This window comes from Alexandromys fortis, unplaced genomic scaffold, assembly GCF_014885135.2.
Source record: "Alexandromys fortis isolate MF-2015 unplaced genomic scaffold, M_Fortis_MF-2015_v1.1 scaffold_0, whole genome shotgun sequence".
NCBI lineage: Eukaryota > Metazoa > Chordata > Mammalia > Rodentia > Cricetidae > Alexandromys > Alexandromys fortis.
This window is the reverse complement of record NW_026067949.1, coordinates 6,075,192-6,094,819: the sequence shown is the minus strand read 5'-3', so window position 1 is coordinate 6,094,819 and position 19,628 is coordinate 6,075,192. Positions and strand designations below refer to the sequence as shown.

Here is a 19,628-nt window from a genome sequence, read left to right as displayed (position 1 = left end):
TATATATGTATATATATATAATGTAGTATAATAAGGTAAGATGAAGCCTAACACACTGAAATAGGGCAAAACAAACAGAAGGAAAAGAGCCTAAAAAGGGCACGAGAAACAGTTATAGACACCGAGACCCACGCGTTTGTACCCAGGAAACAGAATAACACTAGACTGCCTGTATGGTAAAGAAAGAGGGAATATACATAAGTAAAACACAAATTAAAAGTAAGATAGAAAAAAAGGGAGCATTCTGATATGACATCATGAGACAGCGCACCTCCAAAGAGCTGTCAGTTTGTCTTCTGTTGGTGTCTACTGCTGGACAGGCAGCCTGCCCTTAAGTCTCACTTGTTTCCCCTGTGTGACTCCCTCGGAGAGAACTAAGTTTTCATTTGCAAGTGGTTAGCAATTTGGGATAGCTCCTGGGTTAGGAGTTGGAGTATGTGCCCACTTCTCCTTTGAACTCCGGATCATCTGCTGCAGAGGAATGCAGGCCCTGTGCATGCTCCTCAGTCTCTGTGAGTTCAGACGAGCATCGTCCGTTGCTTTAGAGGGCACTGTCTTCCTGGTGTCCTCCGCCCCCTCTGGCTCTTACAATCTTTGAGCCTTTTTCTCTGCAGGTTCCCCTGAACCCTGGAGGGTATTTGATGGAGACATCCTGTTTAGGACTGAGGGTTTGACAGTCTCCCACCCTCTGCATAATGCCTGGCCGTGCCTCTTGTTTCCATCGGCTATAGAAGGAGGCTTCTCTGATGGTGGCTGAGCAAGACACTGGTATATGCATATAGTAGGATACACTTAGGAGTCATTTTATTGATACATTTTATTGATACATTTTGCTTTTCTTTTTCTGAACAGTAGTTTTGGGGCAATCTAGTCTCAGGTTCTTGTTCACACAGCAGTGCTGGGTATGAGTTCCATCTTGTGGAGTGGGGTGGGCCTTAAGTCAAATCAGATCATAGGTGACTGCTTCCACAAGCTTTGTGCCGTCATTGCCCTAGCATATCTTGCAGACAGGACACCACTGTAGATCAGTGGGTTTGTGACTGGGTTGGTCTTTATTCTTCTCTGTCGGTGGAATGCAGAGTCCCTTCCTGTACCAAAGACACTAGCATGTAGTGGTGAAGGCTCTGTGTAGGCACCAGCTCAAAATCTCCATGCACAGGGAGTTGTGTAGGTGTTGTCTTCAGCAATGGGGCTTTGCCATCAGTTTGTGGAGAGCAAAGATATAGCAGTCTCTTATTCTCTGCACTTTGACTAGCTCATTGCGTCTGCGTTAATTGCCATATACCACAAACAGAAGCTTCTCCTTGTGAGTTGAGGGCTGCATTAATCTATAAAGATGTGTTTTTTATTTATGTGCATGTGTGTTTGTATAATTGCATGCTGCCCATGTGACAGTGCCCTGGGGGGGAGGCAGAAGAAGCTTTCTTCTAGTTGCTGAGTGACAGAGAAACTAAAAGAAGGGATGATTGAAAAGAAGACCAGTTAGGAAGTGAATCAGCTGACAGGTAAAACCTCTTTCCCGTGGTTATATAATAGGAAGTGAACGTAAGAGCCTGTGTTCTGAGAAACCAGTCTTTTTTAAAATATTTATTTATTATGTATACAATGTTCTGTCTGCGTGTGTTCCTGCAGGCCAGAAGAGGGCACCAGACCTCATTACAGATGGTTGTGAGCCACCATGTGGTTGCTGGGAATTGAACTCAGGACCTTTGGAAGAGCAAACAATGCGCTTAACCGCTAAGCCATCTCTCCAGCCCCTGAGAATCCAGTTTTGGCCCAGAACAGTTGCAGTGTGTCTTGCCCAGAACCACAGGCCCATAATCCTCTAGAGGGAGCTGGAACAAGAGGATTGCAAGTCCCAAGCCATCAAGGGCTGTCAAACAAGTTCATAGCCAGCAAGGGCAGTGTGGTGAGGTCATATCTCAGAATAAAAAGGTAAAAAAAGAAAAGCATTGGGGAGATAGCTCAGTGCCTGCTCATGACGCTCAGCCCCCAGCTCTGAAAGAAAAGCTGTGGTGAGGTTTATCAACCAAGCCCCATCCAGTGGGCACTTGCCATGTGCCCGTAAGCCAGTCAGCCTTTACCTCACTGGCTCTTCACAACCAAACACTGTTGCATGCTCTCTTTAAAAAGGGAGAAACTGCTGGGAAGGGTTGCATGTGGAGGCAGAGACAGGTGGATTTCCATGAGTTCCAGGCTAGCCTGCTCTATGTGGTGAGGCCAGACCCTGTCTCAACCACACAGCTACCTTCTTCTCCTCCCAAAAGAAGACAGACTGTTGGCCCCAGGAGAAATGGCATAAGTGATGTGGCAAATGACTAGAAAGCAGCAGATAAAGGATTAACAGGGGCGGGGTTCTCTCACTCTCAAACCTTCACCTGTCATCAGCGGTCATCAGTACTGTCTCTCCCCATCACCATCCTGGCCTATTTCATCTATGGCTACACCTGAAGAGCTTCTTGACTCCAGGGCCAACTCAGGCTGTGCTCTGTGTCCCCAGCAGATGGGGCAAGAGCCTCGTGGGCATCAGAGGACCCTGCAGGTCTAGGGTGGAGCAAGGCTCTTGTTCCAGAACCACACCTGACCCCAGAAGCCTGGCTGCATGTAGAAGCTATGTGTACACCCCTTAGTTCTGAAGGCGTGGGAAAACTGACGGGATCCAGAACAGGAGTAGGTCCTGAGTGGCCATGCTAAGCATAGTCTCCAGGAGCTCGATCAGGTATAGGTCCTGAGTGGCCATGCTAAGCATAGTCTCCAGGAGCTCGATCAGGTATAGGTCCTGGGTGGCCATGCTAAGCACAGTCTCCAGGAGTTTGATCAGCTTTAGGTCCTGGGTGGCCATGCTCTACACACACTCTCTTGTTACCCTATTGAGAAACCTCTGTAGGGCTGACTACCTACTTCAAACAGACTTAAAGATTCTGGAGAGAAGCCAGGGAAAGGAACCTCGCGGCCCGAGGACCTGCAGCTCATAGGCCGCCTGCAGACACGTCTGAAGGAGAGAGAGGACATCATCAGACAGCTGACGGTGAGGCCCAGGCCAGCAGAGAAGGGGAGGTTCTGCCCAGTGGACACATTAAGGGTGTTAGCTTTGAACCTGGCATTTCTGTAGCTGTCTGTCCATCCTTCATTATTTCCCCCTATTACTAAGAAGTACTCATAAAAAAGAAAAGAGAGAGATAAACAGGCAAAGAAAAGAACCATCCTATGCCCAAGTTTAACAGCCTTTGATGTTGATCCTGTTTTTTAACCTACAGTTTTGATAAAAATCCATTTACTTACCTTGACTGTAATAGAATCATTCAAATTTACCATTGTTGATCTATCAACCACCTGCTTTCGAGTAGCTCACCCATTCTAGTAGCAAGACCCCTTGAAGAGTTATTTCCAACTCCTTTGACCCTGTGTCCCCAAATCATCAAGACCTGATGGGACGTCTCTCCCCTTGGTCTGTCTTTGACTCTTAGAATTATGTTAATAAGGAATAACTGCTACTTGGTAAGTGTAGGAAGGTACTATAGTTATTAGTCTTTTTATTTATTTTTATTCATTTATTTATTTATTTATATTTAGGTGCATATGTGTGCACACCACATGTATACAGGTCCTCTTAGAGGAGAGAATAGGACGTCAGATCCCCTGATGCTGGAGTTACTGGTATTTGTGAACTGCCTGATTACAGGCACTGGGAATTGAGCACAGGTCCTCTGGAAGAGCAGTAAGTGCTCTTAGCAACTAAGGATTATCTTAAAAGAATAGTCGCCCAGGTTAAGAACACTTGTTGCTTTCGCAGAGGACCCAGGCTCAGTTCCTGGCACCCACAGGTCATGCTTCAGTCCTTGGCACCACACAGATCAAGTACGGTAGCACATGCCTGAAACCCAGCTCTTAGGAGTCAGAAACAGGCCAGAAGTTCAAGGTCATGTTCATCCTTGGCTAAATAGTACAGTATGTTTGAGGCCAGCTCGGAGTGCATGCGGATCTGCTTCAAGCAAAGGCAAGGGAGAGAAAGGTTGGAATGTTTGCTTAATTACTTGCACTTTTGGACTAGACTTTACTTTCAGATGCTCAGTTGAGTTAGATTTTTTTTTTCCTCACTAAGGCAGCTTGTTCTTTTCTTCACTGGAACCATGAAGCCCCAGAGGTGAAGGTACCACCTCCAAGGTGCTCCAGTGACTGGCTGCCGATTGCCACTCACTCACCGTCCTTCTCCAGGGCCCTCCCACCATCTGGACAAAACCAGTGACACATGACTAAGCTCTCTAAGACCTGGTTGCATTGATTTTCCAGGAAGAGAGAAAATTTCACTACGCAGCCTTCCCCAGTGCAATGTCCCATCGGAATCGGTCCTTCTCATTCAATCCTCACCCAGGATACTTGACCCCTTCCATGAAGGTAAAGCAATTTTATCACATCACATAATGTGCGGGCTTTTCTCCTCAAAGTAGCTGCAGCATACTGATGGGCTAGTGGGCATCCCATCAGATAAGCCTATTCGCTTTTATAATAATGCTGTTTCCTGGGTGTTGTAGTAAGGCCGCTTGTTTGTTCTGGGCTGCTCAGCCCCGAAATAACCACACAGAAACTGTATTAACTAAATCACTGCTTGGCCAATTAATTAAGAGTATTGCTTGCTAGCTCTTATATCTAGAATTAACCCATCTCCATTATTTTATATTTTACCATGAGGCTTGTGGCCTACCAGCAAGGTTTCAACATGTCTATCTCTGGTGGTGGCTCCATGATGGCTTCTCCTTGATTCCGCCTCCTTTCTCCCAGCATTCAGTTTAGTTTTCCATGTCTAGCTAAGTTCTACTTTGCTATAGGCCAAGCCAGTTTCTTTAGTAACCAGTGGTATTCACAGCATACAGAGGGGAACCCCACATCACCTGGGTGGCATTAACAGCCTTTCTCTGACACAAACAGAAAAAGAAGATGGAGGAAGTGCCCAGCCGAGTGGTCAGCGTGCCAAACCTTGCCTCCTATGCAAAGAACTTTCTGAGCGGAGATCTGAGCTCCAGGATCAACGCCCCTCCCATAACAAAGTCACCTAGCCTGGACCCAAGCCCCAGCTGTGGCCAGCCCACCAGTTACAAACCCACCCAGTTACTTGATGGGAAAACTGCCACAAGGTGCGTGAGGGAGAGGGAGAAGATGTACCCTGTTCTTCAAGGGCAGGAAAGAAACTGGTATCTTCTCGGGTACCTGTTAAGTTTCTGGCGTCTGGTCTATAGAGTAGAAGCCCAGCCTTGGACAATGACACTCTAGCCAAATGGAAACTCTAACGATAGAAACTGCTGTTATTTGGGTTTTGGGACCGGATTTTAGAAGGCCTAATTGTTATGGAATCACTTAAGATCTGTGTTCAAAATCCATTTTTTTTCTTGGCTGTGTGGCCTTGGACAGGTGACCTCTATGGTTCCCTAATACAGCAGCTGCCTGATAAGACTGGTGTGACTAAAGGAATTAATCCATAAACTATTTTCAGCCTCTGTGGCTTTAGCTAAGGCTACTTTTCAGTGTGGACAGTATTCTTGAGGCTGTTAGAGTCTCTGGGTGTGGGCGTGGCTGACACACCTTCCTCGGTTTCCCTCTTCCCGAGGCCTGTGGGCTCACCTTGCTTACTGTTTCCCTTCTCATCAAGCCCTCCATTTAAAGGGTGTGCTTTAAATTCTGAGCTTGAGGGTTTGCGTTTAGAAAGGGCCTGGTCTAAAATGCTCTGGCTGCAGAAGCTCTCTGCATGCCAGCCTGACCATGGCTCTTTAGACTGGAGGGGAGGCAGAGACCTGACTGTGGAGCGAGGACTAACTTGCCACCCCTGAATGAGTATAGCCCCGTTGGGTCCTGCCTGAGAAAGGTCTAGAGCAGAGCATACCAGTTTGCCAGCTCCTGACTCTCATTGGTAGGCACCTGCTTTAAACTATTTTGAGTTTTTTTTTTTTTTCAGTATTTATGGGTCAAGTGTGCACCCCTTTAATCTCAGCTCTGGAAGCAGAGGCAAGTGAATCTATGTGAGTTCTAGGTCAGCACAGTCTATTTAGTAAGTTCTAGAACAGTCACAGCTACAAAGTGTGACTTTAAATTACTGTATGTTATTAATGGGGGAGATGGCATCTGCCATGCACAATGTCAGAGGACAACTTTTGAGAGTCTGTTCTCTCCGTTCACCTTGTCGGTTCCAGGAATCAAACTCAGGTCCTCAGGCCTGGCAGGCTGCTATTTTATATGAAATTTCACAAACGAAGACTATGACAGTTCATTGCCTACTCTTTCTTCTTTTTATTAGGGCAAATTTCATATCTTCATTAATATGCTCACAAATAATATATAGAAGGTTCATGGTGGAACACTATTTTGATTAACTATTTTAAGTTTTTAAAATTTGGCTGATTGTCTGATGTGTGCCTAAAGTAAGATATAGAATGTGACAAAATGCATCTCGTTAGTGCCATGGCCATCAGGTCATCAGTGAAAGAGTGGAGAGCAGTTAGTGGTTAAAACAAGAACTAGACCCTCCCTCCCACTCATCCCTCACAACACATTTCCAGCTGCTGACATAGGTCATGGCCTAGCATTTTCTGAGGGGATAGCAAGCACTTAGCTTCTCCAGGAATGATGGCAGGGCAGGTTTTTTTTTTTTTTTAATTGAAAAAGTTTCAAAACCATGTACATTTTTTCTTTGATTAGGGCACAAGATGGAGAACCAGGTCAAGCCAAAGAGGCCCCACAGAAGCAAGGCTCTCCGCATCAGGAGTGGTTTACCAAGTATTTTTCATTCTAAGCTCATCTTTGGGATCTGTTCCAAGGAGTGCATTAGAGAATCGTTTCGACCATCTGAAAGAATGAATTAAAATCATCCAGCCAGTAGCTAGCTGGTACTTTCATGTGATAGATAGCTAAAACAAAGTGTGGCATTAACATTCCAGTTTCATTGTGACACCTGCTTACTTTACAATTCTTATAGTTAAAGCTGAAACAAGCCAGTTATTAAAAAGTATCCCTTGGAAAATGCTATTAATCTCTGATGACCAAATTACCCATTGTATTTCCAGTGCCTGTAATGTCACACTCCACTTGGTGGGATATCAGACTAGTGACTGCCATGGTCTGCTTTCAAAGTGATTTTTTTTCTTGGTCATCTCCAAAGAGTTATGCTATATATTTCCACATATGTAAGATGATAATTTCAAAATGCACATCCAACCTCAATATGAAGAGGAATAAAATAAAGCCAATGAAGACAAAACATCAGACCTACCAGGAATGGACTGAAGCATGCTTGGACTGCATGTTACAGTTTCCAAGGTCTAGCACAGGCCGCAGACTACAGAGGGACAACACCTACCTCAAAAGGGACTTTGCACAATTAAGGAGCATAGTTCAGGCGCAGCCAGCCATCAGCCCGAACTGGAATGCTCAGTGGACAGCTGCGCTTCACCCTGCCAGACATATCGGCTTCAGTGACCACTGTGCTAACAGTCTTGTGAGGGATTCCAGACTGTCTGGTCTCTAATGTCAAAGATTGCTGGACCCCTGTCCTTTGATCTGGGTCACCTGCCTCGGACGTTTGGCTTAACTACTGTGCAGACTCCCAGAAGAGCCGGGAACTGTCCGTGGTGCTGAACCTGCACTCTGCCCACCGTGTCTTACCCACTGACAGTAGAGCTGACCCAAGCTTTTAGTGGGTAGAATCTTTTCTCTCTGGTGCTGGCCCAGCAAGTGGCTTATCAACAGATTCAATTCTATGCATTGTCAAATATTTGCTCTTTGAATAAAACTCTAAACTGGGCAATAAAAATGGCTATTGGCTTGTATAATTAGATTAAGATAAAGCTCTGAAACAAATTCCACATTAAGCTCAATCAGATCGTCTACAAATAAAATGTAGGTGATTAGATCACTTTTAGAGAAATGTAACTAAAACAAGTTAAAAGGCAAACAAGATTTTTTTTTGCTTTGTTTTTCTTGTTAGAATATGAGTACCATGTTAGAATCCTGCCCCTGTTTAGGGTGAAGTGTCACACCACTGACCTACACTACCAGCCCTGTGACACATTTTTGAATGTAAACATTTGTCACCATATTCAGAGTGCCACACTGTTTTTCAGTGCCAACTTTTTGTCTTTCCTGCTCAGGATGTGTCTGATATAACCTGAAGACACTGCACGGTTGGGCTGCTGTACTAAATCAAGACAGGGTTAATTGAGACAACAGAAATGGATGACTTGAGAGCAGAGATATCTCCACGACAGGACCTCATGTGCAATGAAGCTGGTTTAGGCCTCTTCAGAATGGGCCCCACGTGTTGGCATTTCCTCCGTATCCACCCTAGTCTTAGTGCATCTCCATTTTAACTCAAAAGTATGGAAAGTTCTACTTATTGTGTTAGGTCAGCACTAGAGACGTTTAGATTTGGGAGCACTTTGGATTAGGAAATGCCCAGTCTGTTTCCTACTAAGTATCAAGTTCCAATATTTGACAATTAGCAGTGCACATTGTGTTTTTATTGAGGGCTTTAAGAAATTAGCTACAGATGGTTCTGCTGTTTTGATCTGGGCACTTCCCCAGCACTGCAACCTTTGGTGAGAAGCATAGGTTGCTTTCCTACTACCCAGTGTATTATCTTTTTGCTGCCGAGACTGAATACCTGACAAAAAGAACTCAAAAATGTTTATCATGGTTCAGAGCACCATGGCAGGGAAGGTGTGAGGACAGAGTTGAGGTTGAGGGTCACACTGTATCCAGATGGGAAGTGGAGAGCAAAGAATTCTGATGCCCAGCTCATGTTCTCCTTTATTCAGTACTGGATCCCAGTACATGGAATGGTACTGCCCACATAGAGTGGGCCTTCCCACCTCAAGCAGCATAATCTAGAAACTTCCTTCACAGACATGCCAAGGTCTTTCTCCTAGCCAGGTTTAAATCCTGTCAAGTTGATAACGGCCATGAAATGGGGCAAAGGTGGCAGTCATTCATTTCATCTGGCAGGATGTCTGATAGTTTGAATGGCATGTTGCCTTTATTTTGGACTAATAAGATCATTGTCTGACTTTATCACTACTTCAGGGTGACTGAGGTTTAGTGTCCTGGTCCTGTTTACATCAGCAGAGTAACAGGGCAGGCACTGCTGAGTGCTGACGAACTGTGCTAAGAGAGTTCCTAAGTCTGGAGTAGGGTGACTGACACTGTTGCTGAGCTCACTGCCCACGGGAGGAGCCCATGGATGGGCCTGACTGTAGCAGCCTGCTGGGTAGGCCAATATCCAGGACTGGCACAACCAGTATTAGTTCCTATAACTGTGTTTTATGCAACAGCACTTTCAAAAGCAAAACTGAGTAGGAGTCTTCAGTTAAGGACCCAACTCTCAGGAATGTCAACAATTGGTTGGATAAAGCAAAGGGAAAAAAGGAAGATGTGTTACAAAGTCCAGGTATAGAAGATAAGGAAGTGAGTGTCCGTCTGATTGTGGTCAAAGACATCAGAAGAGCAAATGTATGATGGACAGAGGAAGCAGAGCTGGGAAAGATGGAGAAATGTTTATGAGAGAATTTGGGTGAGCTGAGAGAGGCCAAGGACAGACAGTTGCAAGTGGCAGAACCAGCAAGTGGTTAATCCTAGTGAAAGTAACTGGCCATGCAACAAGTGGAAAGATCTTACTCAGGTAGGCGGCTGAAACTAAAGGTTGGAAAAAAGCTTCCTTAACTCTGTTGGGTTACACATGGGAGCAGCAAGCCAAAGGAACCCCCTAAGAGGCATGCAGCCTGGCATTTCTGTTCATTCACCAACCATTAAGCTGCCGTGTAGTTAAGAAAAAGATGGATGGAGCTGGGTTGATAGCAGAGACAGTTCAGTAAGTGACTTTCATGCAAGCTGAAGACCTGAGCTCAGATCTCTTGTGCCAGAATAAATAGCCCAGCAGAGTAGCTCAATCCTAGTGCTGAGAGGCAGGAGGATCACTGAGGTCTGCCAGCCAGCTTGTCAGTTAAAGTAAGCCCCATATTCAGAGAAACTGTGCATCAGAAAGTGAGGTGGAAGGAGATGCCACATGACATGGATCTCTGACCTTCCCAAAAACTCACACATACTCCTCTCCTCCCCCAATAAAAACGATGCTTACAAACTGACAAAATGGAAAAACCATTTTACCCATTGAACTCAATAAAGTAACAATAACTTGTATATATACTAATTTGAAGTACTTTTACTAAGCACCAAGAACAGTTTCTAGTAATTTCACCACCACCTTTATTATTAAAAACCAGCCAAAATATAAGAAGTTTATTTAGGTCTTAGCTAAGAATCCATGAAATGTAAAGCTGCTGGTCAGTACTTCGTAAAGTGGGTGGTTTCAGGGGTTTGGGAAACGGATCTCGTGGAGCCTACAACAGTCTCAAACTCTGATCCTCCTTCCTCTACCTCCAAATGCTAGAATAAAACATGCCACCATGCCCAGCCTACATTTTTCAACACTGCTTAACCTATATATTCCATTAAGGGGACTTGATGGCCTCAGGCTGGCTCTCATTAGTCGCTGAGCTATACATCACACAATCAAGCACACACATGGAAATAGGAAGATCTTGCATAATTAAGGAAGTGCCTAATTCTCACAGGCATACTACAGAGCAAGTAACACAGAGACAGCCACAATGGATAAGTTATGAAAGTTGACAGAATTAAAAAAAAAAAAAAAAGGCTATGCCTTGGGATGCAGTGAAGGGGATTCAGAAGCTTCACAGACCAGATGGCTGTGCCCACACTAGGCAGGGAGTGGACATCAATGCTTGTGCTCAGGTACTCAAGACTCCAGAAACCAAAATGGACAAGACCAAAACCAAGCTGGAGATGCACCGACTGTTCAAGAGGTATGGCGTTTCTGTGTTTGGTAAAGAGGTACTCTGCTCTGAAAAAAATAAATAACAAGAGACAATCCAAGCCAGCCTCTGACCCTCAGCCCCCACCTGTGCCTTCTTCCTGTCCCCCATCCCTTAAACTGACCATCACTCACAGCCTGAGAGCACTCAGCACATGCTCCTGCTGAGCATGCCTTCAAGACTGTGAAAAAGGACCAGAAAGTGCAGCTCACCCCAGGTAACAATGCAGCATTAAGGTGAACATCCTCTCCTGTAATACACCAGTAGCATATTTTATCCTTTTCTGAGCCACTTGCAAAATATGTGCACCCGGCGCCACTCTGGAAGCACGGCTCCGTTGAGTCACATTCCTTGTGAGGTAGTTCAGAGTTTTGAAACAGCAGATTTATAGATCTGCCTCTACTACCACGGGTGGCTAGTAAGGCTGACACCAACTCTATATCCCCTGGCTTCTCAAACTATTAAAAATCTTTTTCTTCAGGTTTTACCAAATTCACAAATAAAAACCAACAACAACAAAATTAGAGTGATGAAGGCACAAATAAAATGTTGTCAAAACAAATGGCAAAGGTCAAATAAGCATGTGTGTGATCATTCTCACAGTCCAAACTTTGCTAAAGAATTTGAAAAAACAAAAAAAGAACCCTTTACTTGGTTTATCAAAGTTTCAGGCGTTTTATAAAGAACTCCAGGAATTTAGAGAACTGGTTCAAGGTCAGCCTGGGCTTCCTGTTTAAATCCTACCCAATAAAAAATCATAAAAATGGGCAGGACATAAACTACCACCCACATATTATCAATGAGTTCTTCCAAAAGGCCACATCTACACAGAGACATCAGGCAAGACGACACAGCTGCATCCCAGGCAGAGTGCTCTTAGGTCGGCTTCAGAGGGGCAGGAATATTGGCAGATGCCTGCTCCAGGTAGGCCAAGGAGCCCTGGGGGATCTCAGCTGGCTTCTTGTGCTGCACATTGATGTCCTCCAGCACCTGCTGCCAGTGCCTCAGCTTTGTCAAGTGCTTCTGGACCAGCGCATCTTTCCGCTGCAGTTCACTCCTTAGTTCTGATACATCCTACAGATACAGTGGGGGAGAGGGAAGAAAGGGATGAGGTTAGGAGTAGATGAATAAACCCTCCTTAGTCAGGAGCACTAAGAACGACCCTGGTGGTGTAGGCCTGGAACCCCACTACTTGGGAGGCTAGGGAGGAATCATAAAGTTAAAGGCCGGAGTGATGTCAAGGCCAGCTTGGTTAACTCAGCGAGGAAATAAAGTAAGAAGAGAGATGTAGACAAAGTATGACTGAGGAGTACTTGGCTAGAATGCTCAAACGGTACCAAAGACACAAAACACTAACTCAACCAAGGGAGTCCACCACAGCCCTCCACTCTGCTGCTCTCTATATGATCAACAGGAGCAAATCTTTTTGTTTGTTTTTTGAGACAGGGCTTCTCGGTGTAGCCTTGGCTGCCCCGCCTATGCCTCCCAAGTGCTGGGATTAATGGCCTACGCCACCACCGTCTGCAAAAGCAATTCTTTCAATGAAAGATGTTTGTCTAACAACAAGAATTTTAATGTTTAATGATTTTTATTTTAGTAAGTAAAAACATAAGACTTAAGATTAAAAATTACCTCAGAATCTAAAAGACCACTGCTGAAAAATACCAAACACTGAGAATATGAGACAGGTGTTAGCAGCTGTCTGTAAGAGTCCACATTACTGTTCTATGACTTCAGATTACACATATAAGGTGTTGAAACAGTATGAACAGTGGGAGGAAATCCTTTATTAAAATTTGGGGCCGGGCTGTGGTGGCTCACGCCTTTAATCCCAGCACTTGGGAGGCAGAGGCAGGCGGATCTCTGTGAGTTCGAGACCAGCCTGGTCTACAAGAGCTAGTTCCAGGACAGGCTCCAAAGCCACAGAAAACCCTGTCTCGAAAAACCAAAAAATAAGTAAGTAAGTAAGTAAATAAATAAATAAATAAAATAAAATAAAATTTGGCTTTGTGTCCAGAGAGATGGCTCAGTGGTTAAGTGCACTTGTTGCTCTTACAGAGGACCTGAGTTTAGTTCCCAACACCCACAAGGCAGCTGACAACCATCTACAATTCTAGTTCCAGAGAAGGCAATGCACTCTTCCAGCCTCTATGGGAACTGCATACACATGGTACACATACAAACATGAGGGCAAAACACTCGTACACATAAAATAAAAATAAAAAAAGCAATGTTCAAATGGTAGCCTTAACCATTTCCACTATTATTCGAGTATTCATACCAAGAGATTACAACAAAGAATATAATCTTCTTACTATTCCTGCTATCAACAGCTGGTCTCGTGGCTTGAAAAGACCCTTTCTGATTAACTGGTCATGGTCACCTTGTTATTTCAAAAGCTCTAAAGTCCATTGCTCTCAGATTTCTTGGTGGCAGTACCACTGGCCTTGGGGCTGGAAGTTCAGGATCTTCTGTATCACCTCACTTACTCCTTAACACTAAAGATTCCCAATTCTTGTGGCAACTCATTTGAACAAATATCTTGGTTTAAAGCAAATGAGACTAACCTACCCCTTTTAAGGAATCTTGGCTACAAATACTTACCTTCTCTATATTTTAAAGAAACAGACTCTCACTAGATAGCCTTGCCTGGCCTAAGAACTTGCTATGTAGTCAGACTGGTTTTGAATTTACAGAGGTCTGCATGCCTCTGCCTTGTGAGAGCTGAGATTAAACACATGTGCTACCGTGCTGGTTACAATATTTACTTTTTGATTCCTTAAACAAAATACATAGACCATTTCCAATATGCAAGGTACAGGTAAAGCTACTTGGGGATACAGTTCCTGTTCCTATCCAAATTACCTTTTTATCGATACTGATAGCTTTCCAGCTGTCCTCAGAAGTCAGGGTGTGAAGTAAGTAGGCAGAGCTGTTGGCAGTCCTGCTCTTTGCCCCCCTTAACCCCTAATGTCCAGGCCGTCATAAACACTGGTACCCTCAGCACTTCCCTCACTTGTAAAGACCTCGTACCACTCACAGGAAGAGAATACATCTTATTAAGACAACATGGAATCTTAATGACATTTGCTCTCCCTAAAAGTTAGGGGGAAAACCAAATTTGTACCTCTTTGATAACTTGATCTGGTTTCTGGACAGACAACTGCAACCTCTTTTGTAAGAAAAAACATTCTGTCTGTCTTGCAATGTCCAAAAACTTCTGGATACACTGATCAACACCTTGAAAGAGAGAGAGACCAAAAGTTTAAAAAAAAAAAAAAAACAGATGTATTTATCTCCTACCTAAACAAATAGGTACAATATTAAAAGAGCAAATTCTCATAAACATAATTCGAGAATTTAGTCTGGATAACAGCAACATCTCAATCACCTTCAAGTTCCCACGTGTAACTAGCATGATCTTAGAGACCTTACACAATATATAAGTCGAGAAGTCTTCTAAAGAAACACAGTCTAGACACAGCAATTAGGTAGGACCACAATTTCCGTTTAAAATGGAATATTTGAAATATTCAAGTCATTGGACACTGGAGTTGATAATACGCAGAGAAGACTTCTCTGTCAGAGCTGTCAAAAGATCAATATAATTTGTGGGTTTTTAAATAAGCACTTCTCGCTCGATTTCTTTATGTACATGAAAAGTTTATTTTAAAAGACTCAGAGGGAAGGGGAGGGAAAGGGGAGGCGGCGGTGGGGAAGAGACAGAAATCTTTAATTAATTAATAAAGAAATAAATAAATTAAAAAAAAAGACTCAGAAAACGTGTGTCAGCCAGTGAACTGAACAGAGGCAGCAGCTTATGGGACTTTCTGCATCCATCTTCCTCTCTGGAAAAGTTCTAAGATACCTGCAGGGCTAAACACACAAACATAAAATCGGCATAGGAACCCTGCTGAAGAGAAACGGTCTGCAAAGAGGGAATTCTTACCAGTTCGAATTTCTTCCTGGTCAGTTCCGTTGACATAATCCTGACTCACAAGGGAAGCGAAGCAAGCCTGTGTGAGCAAAGCATAACAAATGTCATCCACACATCAAGCTATTACCTATGAACAAGAAATCACCCTCTCCTGAGCCAGTGAGTGAGTGCATACGTTCTGAGTTTGTACCTGTGAAGACCTCAGTAAACACTTGGTAAAATAAATCTCAACTAGTTTGGCAACTGAGAGAGCAGTATTTGCTGGCACCATCACAGGGTCTCACTCCTACCACCTGACTGCCCCTCACTCTTTTTCCACACCTGGACACCTCTCAACCCCATCACAGTCACGCTGGCTGAGCCTTACATGAACTGCATATATTCACTATCTCAAGATGTCCGTCTCCTCTTTCTGCTCATGCTCTGCAGTGGAGTCTGACATTATTATCCGCTCTTCTCAGCCGCTATCAATTGTCTTCTACCAGCAGGTCCACCTGTGTGGTTCAGCACGCTATTCTAAGTACCTGGAATGCCACTTGGCATTTAATAAGCAACAGACGTGTCGGTGTAATAAATGGTCAGTGTCAGATGGATAATCAAATCCCAAAAGATCTCCTGAAAGGGTACTATAGTGATATTTCATTTGTATTTTAATAAATAAAGCTTGCCTGAAGATCAGAATGCAAAACACCAACACTAGTCTGCCACACAGGCCAGGCAGTGGCGGCACACTTCCTTCATTCCAGCAGCCACGCTAGTTAGCCACAGAGGCCGGGTGGGGTGGTGCACACCTTTAATCCCAGCACTAGAGAGGAATATAAGGCGGGATGAGACAGGAACTCCGCTCTCTTTCAGTCTGAAGATTTCGTGGAGGTAAGAGCTCTCTAGTGGCTTGGCGGCTTTGTTTTTCAGAGCTTCAGGGTGAGCATGGGAGTGCACCACAGAGGCACAAGCAGCCCCCAGAAAAGACAAAAGAGGCGAAAGAGAACACAGATGGCAGCTGACAAATGAACACAGGCTAGGAGAGAAGAACCCTGCCAGTGGTGAGCAAACACATGTGTAAAACCAAAGAGACAGAAACAAATTTAGGTTCCAAACGTAAGCCACAAACACATGTGAGGTTCCTTTCGGAAGCAATGAATCCTTCTGCCCAGCTCCGGACTTAGTGTATAGAAATCATCACAAGAGTTTCCTACCTCTGCAAAAACAGCTCAACAAATCAGACTGCCCATTCTGTGTACTGTAAAGTTCATTCTTGTTGGACTTTTGGGGTGTGAGCAGAACGTGCATACTTCAAGAGACCCGATGGCCCATAATGCTTGAGTTGAAAATCTAACTTCAAGCCGGGAGGTGGTGGTGCACGGAGGTGGGAGGCAGAAGCCTGCAGATCTCAAGGCCAGCCTTGTCGACCAGAGAAAGTTTCAGACAGCCAGGGCAACACAGACGACAGACAAAACCTGTCTTCTCCAAAAACCAACCAAACAAACAAAACTAACTTCTGAAGCTTTAGTTCCCGGCTCACCTCCCCGCCCCCATTATCCTTTTTAAAGCATTTAAAGCTGAGCCTTTCTCGACAGCCAGTCTTATGAAGGAAAAACAAATGCATGTAAGACTATAAAAAGGCAAGTAATTAGGACTGGAGGGATGGCTAACCATGTAAAGATGTTTGCCACCAAATCTCAGTTCCAGCCCCTGCACGCACATGGTAGGCATGGAGAACCGACTTCAATATGTTCCTATGACCCTAGAAGCGCATCAATAACAAAAATAAATGCAATACAATTTATTTTATTTTTTAAAGAAAAATACTTTTCAGAAGTATGACTAGGCCATCTTTGACCTGGAAAGGCAGAAGGCCGGAGTACTAACGTTCACTTGCTTAAACCCAAGGCCGACTTTGGACAAGTTACTTCTGAGTCTTATGGGGGCGAGGGAAGAACACAAATGTTCTACCAAAGCTTCCCCCACACGGTAAGAGCTCAATTTGTCCCAACAAAGCGCACCCACCAAACGACTAGAAAGTGAAAGCCAGAGACGTCAAGGTGGTAGCTCCCAAAGAGAAAAGCTAACAGGTAAGCAAGTGCCAGGGGCCACTGGGAGGTCTACACAGAAGAGAGAAAACCGGGAAAAGCACATACTAAGTGAAAAAAAAAAGTGAACTCAGAGGAACTCAGGCAAAAGGCTACGCTCCAGGGAAGACCAGCTCCAACCGGACCTGCAGAGCAGAACGCCGGCTGGAATCCAAAGAGCCCCCAGATTCTGTGAGTTGTCTCCAGAAAGGCCGCGGGTGCGGGGGCACCTGAGGCCGCCGGACACAGGCAGCAGCCAGCCTCGGGCAGGCGGCTTCGGCTCTCCGACCCCCGGCACCCACCGGGCGCAGGGACCACCGAGACAGGCGCGACTTCCGAAGGCTGCACAGGGACGCCCACGGCGCGGCTTACCTCGAATGACGACTCCAACTCGTCCACCAAAGTGCTGTTCGATGGTCTCGGAGCCCCGGGAGCGGCTTGCAGAAGCGAGGCCTGGCCCGGGAGCCCGGGCGGGGGCGGCGGCGGACCAGGCGGCTGCCCCGAGAACATCCCGCCTAGAGACCCCGCCATGTCTGCAATAGCGGGCGGAGGCGCCACTGGGCCTGCGTGCGCCGCCGGATCACGTGGCGGGCGTGGTCACGTGACTGGCGGAGCTCCTCCCGTCCCTCCCAGAGGTGTCTAGAGGCCTCTAGAACCTTGTTTCCCTGAGAGCGCCTGGGTTAACTCTTTACTGACTTTAGTACTAAAGGTTGGGCTGATTTAAACCAGTCATGTACAGAGGCTGAACTCGCGCGTGGGCTTCCCTGCCATCGACCGATCCCTGTGCTGCTCCTAAGGGCTTTCAGGGACATTGGCCAAGTCTTTCCTTGGGCTCCTTAGTAAAGCGAGGAGTCATCTGTTTCTTCAGGGTGATTGAGGGCTTTCTATGTACCAAGTGCCAATTCAATATGTAGAACCCTCAGTTCCATGTCTGCCTGCATGCTGTTATGCTTCATGCCATGATGACAGTGGACTAAACCTCTGAAACTTTAAGCCAGCCCCAAATAAATGTTTTCTTTTATAAGAGTTGCCATGGTCATGGTGATTCTTCACAACAATAAAACCATTAGACAGAAGTTGGTACCAGACACTGGGGTATTTTGGTAGCCTGATAATGCTTTTGTTTGGAAGAATGTGGACATTAAGACTTTGGATTAGAAGAGCAGCTGAATGCTTTAAGCAGAATTTAATGGGTCATAATGGTAGGAACATGGAAGACAGTGGTGCTGAGGGTGATTTAAACTGTGGGGGGCCAACTCAAGACATTTCAAAGAATATTAATATCTGATATTTTTGCAAAAATTTGACTGCTTTATTCCTTTGTCCAAAAAAAAAAAAAAAACGTGCCTGAGGCTAAATCAAAGGATTAAGAGCTTTAGCAGAGGACATTTCAACAAACCAGCATTGACTGTGTTGTGTGTTTATTAGTGTTCATTCTTAATGCAGATCTATAAATGAAAAGGAGCAAATTGAGCAAGGAAAAATACAAAATGTACAAAATAAGGGCACCAAGAAGTGGAATGGAGCCAAATCCTGTGTTCAAGGAGATAAACAGATTAGTGAAAATCCTGGTGTTAAATGGTGTGAAGAGAGTGGGGACCTCAGGGCAAGACTCCACTGAGCTAAGAATGAAACTTGTGAAAAGGAATCAAAGAAAGGCTTAGAGCCAGGTGTGGTGGGTTCTGACTTTATTCCCAGAACTCCGGAGGCAGAGGCAGATAATTCTCTAAATTTGAGACCAGCCATGTCTACAGATCAAGTTCCAGAATAGTCAAATCTAGGCAGTGAAGGAAACCCATGGAAAACACAGAGCTGTCTTTACTCCCAGCACCTGTGAGACAGGTCAGCATGTTTTACATAGGAAGTTCCAAGCCTGCTGTTGTTACATTGTGAAGCCCTATATCAAAGAAAACAAAATAAAAAGCAAACTAATCAAAAGAAAGAATAAAAATAAAAAGCTAGGAGCTTGTCTGCAAACTGTTTCAATCTCAGGACCCTTCTATATTCCTAAAGCTTATTGAAGATCCTGAAGTTTGGGGTAATGAGGATTGTGTCTGCTAATATTTATCAAATAAAACAATTTTTAGAGTTGATTAAAAGTAATGGACACATTGCATGTTAACATTTTTATGGAAATCACAACTCTTCTAAAACAACAACAAGGGGGCTGGAGAGATGGCTCATCGGTTAAGAGCATTGCCTGCTCTTCCAAAGGTCCTGAGTTCAATTCCCAGCAACCACATGGTGGCTCACAACCATCTGTAATGAGGTCTGGTGCCCTCTTCTGGCCTGCAGGGATACAGACAGAACATTGTATACATAATAAATAAATATTATAATTTAAAAAAAAAGAAAAATAAAACAACAACAAAGAAAAATGACTTAGTTGTCCAGGAATGGAGCTGTGGGAGGAGAATTCTGAGCGCTTGTGAGAACACTCCACGGAAAACAAGTCTTGTGACCTCAGTGTCTTGAAAACATAGAATTGTTCTTGGCTGTTTTCATGCTTCTCCCAGTTGTAGTAGTGGGTAAGACTGAGTTTACTTCAGATAAGTCATTATTACTTGCTGTTGTTAAGTGTTTAGACGATCCTGTATATCCCTCTATGGAAAAGCATGTTTTCACCATATGCAGCTTATCCTTTGTGATTACGTACAACTCTTTAGTCATGTGGCCTTTGCATGAGAATTTCACTCGTGTGATCTTTCTTACCCCTCAGAGTATAAATTGTCTGAGGCTCTGAACAAA

General features: G+C 44.6%; 2 protein-coding genes across 2 annotated transcripts in view; one reads left to right on the top strand and one right to left on the bottom strand.

Annotated features, from left to right (window-relative positions):
• Fam184b (family with sequence similarity 184 member B) overlaps positions 1–10,705 on the top strand; it is an 83,145-nt gene extending 72,440 nt beyond the window's left edge. The window contains 4 exon segments of the mRNA XM_050150119.1: positions 2,911–3,028; positions 4,291–4,395; positions 4,927–5,132; positions 6,688–10,705. Coding sequence (XP_050006076.1) covers positions 2,911–3,028; positions 4,291–4,395; positions 4,927–5,132; positions 6,688–6,781 — 523 coding nt within the window. The 3' untranslated portion in view covers positions 6,782–10,705.
• Positions 10,706–11,395: 690 nt separating this feature from the next.
• On the bottom strand, positions 11,396–17,463 carry Med28 (mediator complex subunit 28). The gene is made up of 4 exons (XM_050150120.1): positions 17,253–17,463; positions 14,824–14,890; positions 14,002–14,114; positions 11,396–11,948 (listed from the first exon to the last, which is right to left on the bottom strand). The coding sequence occupies exons 1-4, from the start codon at positions 17,409–17,411 to the stop codon at positions 11,751–11,753; spliced, it is 537 nt and encodes a 178-aa protein (XP_050006077.1). The 5' UTR covers positions 17,412–17,463; the 3' UTR covers positions 11,396–11,750.
• Between the last annotated feature and the right edge of the window lie 2,165 nt (positions 17,464–19,628).

Coding starts and splice junctions, on each gene's coding strand:
- Med28 (XM_050150120.1), bottom strand. CDS start 17,411: ATGGCGGGGTCTCTAGGCGGGATGTTCTCGGGGCAGCCGCCTGGTCCG. Junction 14,891..17,252: donor AGTTGGAGTCGTCATTCGAG/GTAAGCCGCGCC, acceptor TTGCTCACACAG/GCTTGCTTCGCTTCCCTTGT. Junction 11,949..14,001: donor CAGATCAAGTTATCAAAGAG/GTACAAATTTGG, acceptor CTGTATCTGTAG/GATGTATCAGAACTAAGGAG.